At 32.1% G+C, this 10,848-nt stretch overlaps 1 protein-coding gene across 1 annotated transcript; it reads right to left on the bottom strand.

The window, feature by feature from the left end:
• Positions 1 to 3,097: 3,097 nt before the first annotated feature.
• LOC111921202 (uncharacterized) lies at positions 3,098 to 5,834 on the bottom strand. Its single transcript, XM_023916767.3, has 6 exons — positions 5,510 to 5,834; positions 4,026 to 4,100; positions 3,800 to 3,888; positions 3,619 to 3,703; positions 3,440 to 3,521; positions 3,098 to 3,353 (listed from the first exon to the last, which is right to left on the bottom strand). The coding sequence occupies exons 1-6, from the start codon at positions 5,681 to 5,683 to the stop codon at positions 3,262 to 3,264; spliced, it is 597 nt and encodes a 198-aa protein (XP_023772535.1). The 5' UTR covers positions 5,684 to 5,834; the 3' UTR covers positions 3,098 to 3,261.
• Between the last annotated feature and the right edge of the window lie 5,014 nt (positions 5,835 to 10,848).

Genomic DNA, 10,848 nt, shown 5'->3' with positions numbered 1-10,848 from the left:
ATATGTGTAGTTGCCACAAATAAATTTTAAGTTATTGATTTTGGTCTCTATGCGATATAAATGTTAAAATCATAGAATACTTTTTAAAAAATGTTAAAATCTATGTGATATAAATGTTCATGAAAAAATATTTCAATGCAACTCAGCCGGTTTTACCTTTTGCCTTTAAAGTTGGTTTTTAACTTTGATGTTGCAACAATTAAAATGATTTAGTAATCAAATTTCAAAATTGTTCAAAAATTATCATTCAAGTTTAGTCGGTATAAAATATATTAGTGAACTAGATAAGCCATTGACATAGAACTAATTAAAATGAATTTTACTTCATCCAATCCAAACATAGAATTCAATCTAAACACACACATAGAATAAAAAATTCATTTATCAAAAATTCACTAATAAGTCATTGATACATAAACTATAATCACATGTAAGAAATTAATCAGTAAATCAAAAAAATTGTTATCCTTATGAAGTTGGTATTTGAATGTGATGTTGTAAAGACTAAATTTTACGAAATTGTGATAACAACTGAATGAGAATATACTTATATATAATTTTGAAAATGATATGAATAAATTAATATTATGATTCAGATCATATTATTTTGAATTCTTTGATTTCATATTCTATAATTATGAAATGTATATACAAATTATTTGATTTTAAAAATGAATGAACCATATTTATGTTTTAACAACTATGTTGACATTTATTTCACTTCAATACATTTCAATTAAAAATTTCAGTCATCATTAATAAGTTTTCAACTTTCCAAACGTAGTCAACCTAATTTAGTTAATATTAATTTTATTTTATTTTATGATGACATCATCAAAATGATTCAATGGTTTAAATTAATCAAAGAAACACAATGAATGACCTTGATTGTTGAAGGTGATGTCATTAAGTTTCTCTTTATATATATATATATATATATATATATATATATATATATATATATATATATATATATATAGAGAGAGAGAGAGAGAGAGAGAGAGAGAGATTAAGGACTTTGTACACAAAATACCATCCAAAATACACGTTTTGTTCAAATTACACCTTATGGTAACTAATTAATTTGGTTGATATTACCCTAACAGGAAAACGCCTTAAAAGGGTAATTAACTTCAAATTTTGTTCAAAAAACATTATTCAAGTTTGGTAAGTACAAAAAATATCAATAAAGTAAGGCCTTTGTACACATAATACCATCAAAGTATACATTTTGTTCAAATCACACCTTATAGTAGCTAGTTTTTAAGGTTACATATTTAACGCTTAGGTGACATCTTAATTGACATATATGACATTACTATGTATATAACCCCTTAAATGAAACAAATTAGGGCTATAACTCTATTGTCCCATCAACTGGAAATATAGATCAACCATGAAGAGGTAACGCCCATAGAGCAGTACACTAACATTCATTGCTATTTTCGATCTGAGTACAATCGAATTGTTAAATTACAACTACTCCTAAAGAGAAGAAAAAGAAAAAAGGACAACTGCGTATTGTGGTCACGTACACTTTGCACAATGTTATCTTCTAACTTTTTAGACCGCAACTCCCTCTACCACCATTCAATAGACTTGATTTTATATCCTCGACTTGATTGAGTTGACCACGTAAGCCAAGCTTTCACTTCTTTATTGGTAGAATTTTCTAGAATCTCTATCTTTTCGTCGCACTTGTTAATCAATCATTTGTCATTGTTAGTCAATAAAGTAGGGTATGAGGCCTGTAAATCCGTAAATATGATGAGCATGTTGCAAAAAAAAGGATGGTCCTCTTATGTATTTCATTCTTTTCCGGGAGGGAAAAAAAGAGGTACCTCATCATAGTGGATCATTTTCTTTTTAATTTCATTCGATCACAAGGAGATGTCCACTATAATGGGTGTACTTTTTTCCCTTCCGGATTCAAAAGGGGCCTCAGATCCTACTTAGATCCTACTTAGCTTACTGGCAATGGAAAAAGCTTGATTGACAAGTGCGATGAGGAGATCGAGATTCCAAAAAAGTATACGAATAAGTAAGTGAATGATTGGCTTACATGCTCACTTCAAGCAAGAAGAAGCTGTAAAGTCAAGCATATTGAATGGTGGAATGAGTGAAGGTCTAAAAGTTAAATATATAACATATTAACATTATGCAAAGGGTACACGACCAATAAGACAAATAAGTCAATTGATATGTCAACTAAGCATTAAGTATGTCAACTAAACAACTAGGAACTATAAGGTGTGATTTGAACAAAATGTTTACCGATGTTATTATATGTACAAAAATCTTACGTGACTGGTATGTTTTTGTATTGACCAAACTTGACTGATACTTTTTGAACATATTTAAAACTTAGTTACCTTTTTAAAGACATTTTTCTCATTGATAAATCATCAAATATATAATATAAAATAAGTACTCGACGTCTTGGACCTAGACTTATTTAAATGATCTTAAAAATATTAGAAATTTGGTAGACAATAGGATGAGATTGTTAATTAAAATTTGGAATTTTATGATAGATCGTGTAAGTTCATTTTGCGTGATTACTATTTTGATCCAAATTATTTAGGTTACACAAAATTTTATATGAGATAATTTATTAAAGTATTCAGACACACAAAAAAAAATTTAAAAATAAAGTTAAAATGAGTATCTGGAATGTTTAAATTCGAGAGAGTCCAAAATATGTCTTATATCTTCTATTTATATTCAAAAGATGGATAAGGTTGACAAAATACATTTTTTAGAAGTTAGCATAATGCTATCATTGTATTTACCAATTTGTGTGACACTATGGATCCATTACAACTTTACAAGTTTTTGCAACAAACTGAAACATAACTCTAGAAAAATGTAAGAAGCCCATCTCATTGCATATTTAGATTTAAAACATATAAATTCATTCCATAAATAAGTCATTAACCCATCTTTTATTTTTATCTATTAATTACGATAGTATATTTAATATATTATTTATATTAAAGTTCTGAAAAAGAAAATCATCCACAACTCCAATTCTCTTTTTCTTTTTTTCGTATAGAAGAATTAACAACAAAAAATTTCAAATAGGGAAAAAAGGAAATTCTAACCAAACTATTTTTAATTTTTACTCAAACATGAATCATGAAAAAGGGTACCCAAAACTTGGCTTAAAATTCTACTTTATAATATGAAATTGATACTGTAAAAAAGACTAAAAACACAGATACATAGATCTCAATCTTCAAAAGAACTTAAATCAAATATTTAAGCCCCAACTTTAGCAACCTTCCTCTGCTCAATTTGACCAGTCAACGGGCACTGCATCTCAGTCCAACTAATCGGAACCATTGTGCCACCTATAAACAAAACCAATTTCAAAAATACATAAGAAAATATAATAATGTAATACACAAATAAATAAAAGTATGTTGCTATTTCTTACCTGCCATACTTTCTGCAGATACAACTCCCAATTCATTTTGTGCAGTTGAAAGATAATATGCACGTGCATCCCCTAGAGAAAGCTTTTTCATGAAAATTTTGTTAAAGGTTACAAATTTTTATTGCTAAAAAATTGTACAAAAAATACTTAGTTGTAGAGAATTTATAAACAAAGGATACAACCAAAGCTTTGACAATGTCACCAGGGCGGAAGGATAAATGCATGTCTACTTTGTCAATTTCGGTTGCTCTCACATCTTGTTGTCTGTTCTCGTAATCATATCACCATAATAATAATAATTAAAAAATAAATTAGAAATGAAAGCAAAATGCTATTGACAAAATTAAAATATTGAATTACCTGATGATTCCAGAGAATTTTTCTCGTACAGATTTGGAGCTAACACACATAATATCTGCTGAAGCCATCCTAGCACTCACCTTAGTTACCTATTTTAACCACATCAAATTTAATATAGACAGAAATATAAAGATGAAAAAGGATAATAAATTATAAGATGACAATTTTTTGAATTTTGATTTTAAAAAAAAAAAAAACAACACCAATAAAAAGTAATGAATCTTACTCGAGCGATGACAACACAACCTGGCTCAGGAACAGAACCATGGGCTTTGTGTCCAATCACTTCCACAGTTGGCCTCTGAAAAAAAATATATAAAATAGCTATATAAATACATAAATAAGAAGAAAAAGAAGAGAAACATATAATTTCATAAAGGTTGTTTCTTTTTTGGACTGAATGAGAGTTTCAAATGACAGTAAATAACAAATGATTGTTTATTTAAGAACAGTTATAAATGAGAGTTTCAAGTTTACTTATTCGACCTGTTAAAAATAAAATATAACCAAAATTGATTTATTATTACATAAATAAGTTTTAGTTGATGCATTGTGGTTACAAAAATATCTTTATTTTCTCAAATATATGAATCCAACTTGCATTGGACCAAAGGAAACAAGGAACTTGTAATGTTCTTGAAATTTATTAACATGCTCCTTTGTCCTCATTTCACATTTTTCAGTTAAATATTTGAATAACAGTATTCAATAATGATATATGTATGTTTTTTAATGATATTGTATGATTCTTATGAAATATTAATCAAACTATATGATATAAATTAATCACATTTGTGATGCTAGAAAAATAGTTTATCCAAAGCCTCTTATCAAGAATTTACCAATCTTATTAGTTAATTTAGATGAAAAGTATCTATTCAATATAATTGTACAAAAACTGAGTATATGACTGGTGATGTTTTTTATTTGAATATATAAATGAAAATGAAAATGGTCTTAAATTCGCATTCTAAAAAGTAAAAACAATTGAGCAAAGCTAGTTGGAATTCTAAGAAACCATTAAGGAAGAACGTGAGAGGATTTGGGAGGCAAATAGAAATGCAAATAGGTAAAAGGTTAGAATCTTAACATATAAAGCCAAGTTTTTTGGTTTAACCCATTAAGTCATATTGTTCATATTAAGTAAAAAAGAAACAGTCATATATAATATCCCCTTTTTATCTATATCAACTTCTGGGACAAGAATCCACACATCGAACAAGCTTAATATGTTTGAAACTTGTACTACACCTTGAGCTTCATTATTTTACATTTATGACACTTGTATAATCTTACATGTAAATTGGTTTACAATACAAACAATGTGTACTAATTCAACACCTCTAAAACTTGTATCAAATTTGGAGTAACTGACAATTACCAAGCTATCCCACCATAATCAAATGAATATTTAATTCAACACCTCTAAAATTTGTATCAGATTTGGATCCTAACAAGTGCACAACCCATCTAAAAGGGACAAGTTATCAGGTAAATTGTGCCCTAAACATTTGAGGTAAAACTTATTTATATTTAGTACAGCCATTAAGGTTTCATTAACTTCACAATACTCTTTCAAACATCATCAAAATCATAGAGAAATCGCATCAATTTTGATGATTAAAGCTGGTGAATTTGAGGTAGGCGAAATAGTATTCTAATTAAGCACCAATATATTATTTGATATGTAGATGTGTACATGTGTATAACCTGGTCTGGAGATTCAGGTGACGCAGCGGAGAGGGAACGGCGGCCGGTGAGGGAGGCGTAGACGGTGTTATTATGATGTGACAGGTATGCTCCCTTCCCTGCTTTCACTTCGCTTCCTTTCCCCAGTACTTCTCCTGGTGTCACCATCTCTTCCTCAGACACTTTTTCTTGCATCCTCTATCTAAAAATTGACCGATTGAGCAGCAGAGTGGTGAAGAAGGTATGTTCTTCAATGGCAGCCGGCGACAACACACCGCCGAGTCGCAAAAGTTTTATACGTGTTTCCTTCTTTTGGGCAAAACCTATTTTCCAACGGCTAAGAAAATTAATGTGGCGAAATAGTACTAAACACGTATTTATCTATTGAGAAAATAATATTAAAACCCTTTTTAAGTTTAATAAAAAATGAAAGGTTTAAACTAAATGAGATTTATGTGTGTAATATCAAAACTTTGCAAAAGGTTTTTCAAATAAATGTCATTTAACATGTTTTTCATTTTAGCTAGTTCCATACATAATTCGATACAGCGTACTAGTTACTAGTTTTGTTGGATGGCATAACATAGTTTCAAAAACCTACAAAAATCCTTTTCAGAACTCACAAACCTCTTATCATCCAAGAAACCCTAATTTTTTCCCATCTGTCTCTCACCATCATAATTTAGTCGGCCATTGCTATCTTTCCCTGGAGAGTAAACGAAGCGATATGATAAACGAAAGTCAAAATAAGAAACTAGAAGAAGCCATATGTCGTGGTGAAATTGAAATTGAAAGTGGATTAAACCAAGTACTTTATGTTACAAAAGACGGAGATACACATTGGAATATGTTGAAGATGAAAGCCTTGATAGTTTTAATCAACATCAAGCAAACGGTCTTTGAAAATAGTTTATATCATTTGATTTTGTGTACCATTTGTAGTTGATGTTGAAAAATTATGAGAATTAATGAGTTTGATGCACTTATGTTAGACGTCACATTTCTTTTTTATGAAAGTAATGACATTTAAATGTTAAACATGGAGGACAAGTATGTTAATCCAATAAATAGAAGACAACATGTCCATATCCCCAATCAACGCTATTATGAGATTTTTTATTTTAACATAATTTTGAATATGCAAATTCAAGAGTTCATTGATCGACTTAGTGAAGTAAGTTCCAAATTGGTTATATGTATGTATGACGACTCTAAATAAACATGGCTTATTTTGTGATATTGACCCTTCAAAACTGTGAAATTTGATTGATTTTTGTCCAAATGATTTAGTTATAAAGATAAGATGGATATTCTACGTGAACTTTCTATTTACCCCGATCATATGCATCAAATTGAAGGATTTGGTAACTTGGATAGTATATATGACATTGTTAAAGTGATTGAGGAAACAAATACACATTAGCCTTTTCTTTTGATATCTTGATTAGTGAAGTCAACATTGGTTTTGCTGGTTAATAGGGTATAGGGCACATAGTGCATACACCCTCACTAAAGAAGACCGAATGACCGGATAACTAAATCAAATAGAAAAGTCGTCCCCTCCGGCTGCAACTGCTGCATCTTCGAGATAAAACAACCTTTCATACCGAGAAGGGGACATCATGCAATACCAAAATGCCTTTCGATTTAAGGAATGTTGGTGCGACGTACAACCGTTTGGTGGATAAGGTGTTCGGGAAACAAATTAGGAGAAATATGGAGGTATATGTGGACGGTATGGTGATAAGGAGTATAGAAGACCTTGGTTTTTTAGCAGGCGTAGATGAAACATTAATTCATATGAGAAAAACAAATATGAAGCTTAATCCGAAGAAATACGTCTTTCGAGCACAAAGGGAAGGTTTCTGGGACACATTGTAACTGCCACGGGGATTAAAGCAAACGTGGAGAAGGTCCATGCCTTACTAAACACCAAATCGCCACGAACTATAAAAGACATCCAAAGTTTGAACGAAAAGTTGGCTACCCTAGGTTGGTTCTTGGTGAAGTCAGAAGAGCAATTGATGCCATTCTTCTATGCCCTAAAGGCACATATGGGAAAGGGTGATATTCCATGGACTAAGGAAACGAAAAAAAACTTTACAAAAGTTAAAGTAATGTCTTTTAGAGTTGTCGACTCTAGCAAGCCCGATTACCAAAGAACCATTTATAGTTTATCTATATACTAATCGAGAAGCAATCATGTTGTCCTTATGATCGAAAGGGAAAGAAAACAAGTATTGATGTACTTCATTAGTCGGGCTCTCTAGGGTGCAGAACTTAACTATTAATCATCAAAAAGTTAACTTTCTTTAGTATATGTGTCTAGACGGTTGCACAAATATTTTCAAGCACACCTAATTTTAGTATTGACGGATAAGTCGATATAACAAATCCTGATGCAATTGGAGAGGTCGAGTAGAATGACCAAATGGGTGATATAGTTAGGAGAGTATGATATTAGTTACAAGCCTAAAATTAGTATCAAGGGCCAACCCTTAGCAGACTTCCTGATAGAAAATGTCGAACGGGGAAGAATGAACGTATGTATAGGGAAACAAGGGAAAATCGACCTCATACCTTGTCAAATACCTGGATGAAGCGAAGCATCAATCGATAACCATAATGAAAATGATTGTTGGTCATTGTATACTGATAGAGCATGTAGTAGGGATGGTTCATGGGCATGTGTAATCTTGATAAGCTCTATAGGGATAAATCAGCATATGCCTAGCGTTTAGATTTTGATGACCGAATAACCGAATGATCGGATAACCAAATCAAATAGACAAGTCATCCCCGAGAAGAACAAGGGTTGATAGGCCTTGGTACTACTAAAAGAAAAGCTTGGAATACTTTTTGTCAGTAATAGCTCTTAAACCTACGAGAAGTGATATGTGACGTTACCTGTGCATACATATTTATACCTTCGACAGCTCGGGCATTTAATTCCATCTGACCAAAACCTGCTCGGTATGAGGTTTTCTCCATTTCTCGAGGAAAAGATTATAAAAGACTGAAGAAACAGGATTTAGCGTTGCATACACTAAATCTAGTTACATAACGAATCCTATTTTGATCTCAAACTAACTTAATCATCAGAGTACTATTTTGTGAATTCGTCCCAATGTGGTATCTGATGAATTGTGTGTATTCAAGATTGATACCTCCAGGTGTAAAGCTAGGCGCCCCCTTACAAGAAGATCCTGAGGCATATCGTCAATTGCAACCATAACCGTTGATAAATCTTTTTCCATGATGAAGCTCGTGAAGTCGGATTCACAATCAAATATCATATGAGTTTTTAAATGATTGTCTAATTTTTGCAATTGGAAAATAAGAAATTTCAAAGTTACGAATGAACATGTTAGAAATCGTTTCCAAATTATAAGACCTCGTAGAGAAAAATTGTAAAGTGACATCTAGTTACAGTTGTAATGTTATTCCACTTTTTATTAATTATTATATTTATTATATAATGGATCCCAGTTGACTTTCGGTATGGATCCACCAATGCCAACAACTTACTCTGCTATCATTATCTTGTAACGCGTACAAGCTCCATTATTCCTGACAGATTGAATCGACGGTGTTTGTTGTTTCCTTTATCAAGAAAAGGTTTACAAAATTGATGCATCAACTCTATGAATGTTGTTCGAGCACTTGTTATCCCAAAGGACATAACAAGGAATTCATAGTGTTCATACCTTGTTCTAAAGGTTGTCTTTTCAATGTCTTGCTCCCTTATCTTCAACTGATGACAACCCGACCTGATATCAATCTTGTAGAAGATGGTTGCTACATGTAATTGAGACTGAGTAAGAGTATATCTATCTGGTCTTCTTTAAACTCTTACACCAAGGATTACATCTACTACTCCCAAGTACTTCGTGGAAAAGGAGGAGTGTATCATTTTCTTGGTTTTATTTATCACATCCAAGCTAGGACCTATTATAAGCATATCACCCACATACAAGAATATGATGACGTAAGCATTCTTGTATTGTTTTACATAAACACATTTATCGTGTTCATTAATTCTAAATCCTATTTAAGGAATGAGAGGACTATGGTTTCCCTAGCCCGGATCTCTATGTTCTCCAAAGAGAATCCCCATAACCCTATATTCATACTTCCCATTTTTGTGTCCTTTGGTGGTGTTTGCTATTGGAAATGAGTATGAGAGCACTTGTGTAGCAAGAGGATCCCAAAGCCAACATATCTCAACCTATAGAGCATCTTCTAGACTGTTGTAAGTCTTTAAGCTCTCAACTTCTTGGTTTATTCTTATTAGATCTAGGGTTTGAGCTAGTTTCTCCATGTTGTGATGTTTTGAGATATTATTTGTATTAAAGTTTGGATCTTTAATACTCCCTGGGTTCCCAAGGGTATCATATGTCTCATATATGGATTCAAAACTTCATTTGGCGCCATGTGGGGTTTTGACATGGATTGGTGTAGGACATACATTAGACATGCATGTCCATAAAGTTATAATTTTATGGACAATTAGGATGCCATGAAGCTTTCTGGAAAGTATTAGGAGCATTCTTAATGGATTAAGAGTTAAATAAGGAATTAAATCTGACAGGCATATCGCGACGCGGTCAAGGGTTGACCACGACGCAGTGGGCAGATTCATAGTGATGGTTTGGAATGAGCTAGATCATGACACGGTCATGGGCTTGCCACATCTCGATTGGCTGTTAACCGTTGACCTTTTGACCAAGTTGGAATTAAAGTCAACTGCGTCAAGTTTGAGTCCTTGAAGGGTAAAATCGTCTTTTGTCCATGGAATAAATTCTATTTACATATAGAGTCAATGAGGAAGTGTAGATAAAATCTTTACCTTAATTTCTAAACTAGGGTTAATATTTGTGTAATGGTTTAACACAGTACCGGTACCATCATCTTATCGTGAGGATTAGCATACCGATTACCTAGGTAAGTTCTCATGAACTTACTTATTATGTAGGCTATGTGATATATGTATGTTAAATATAATTTAGCTCATTGGGGAACCTAGTTGAATTAGAAGGATATATGGACATGATAGACCTTTCGGAGGGAAGTGTCCAAGACCATGATAGACCTCACGAAGGGAAGTGGTCAATACCAGGTTAACTAGAGATAGACCTCTCGGAGGGAATCTAGTTGATTGTGGTCAGTTATGCTAGTATGTTATCATATGTTATGTGTTCAAATTTATATGATTATGACTTGATGTTTACGTGTATGTTGTGAAAATACATATAATTTGTATAATGGGTGAGTGTTGTGATTACTCGGTAAGCCTTAGGCTTATAATTGCTACTTTATATTTTCAATTGCAGGTCCTTCAAGGTTTAAGGGCAAGGAGC

Source organism: Lactuca sativa, chromosome 9 (genome assembly GCF_002870075.4).
Source record: "Lactuca sativa cultivar Salinas chromosome 9, Lsat_Salinas_v11, whole genome shotgun sequence".
NCBI classification, from domain to species: Eukaryota; Viridiplantae; Streptophyta; class Magnoliopsida; order Asterales; family Asteraceae; genus Lactuca; species Lactuca sativa.
Note: the sequence above shows the minus strand (reverse complement) of the source record. Positions and strands in the feature narration are given on the sequence as shown.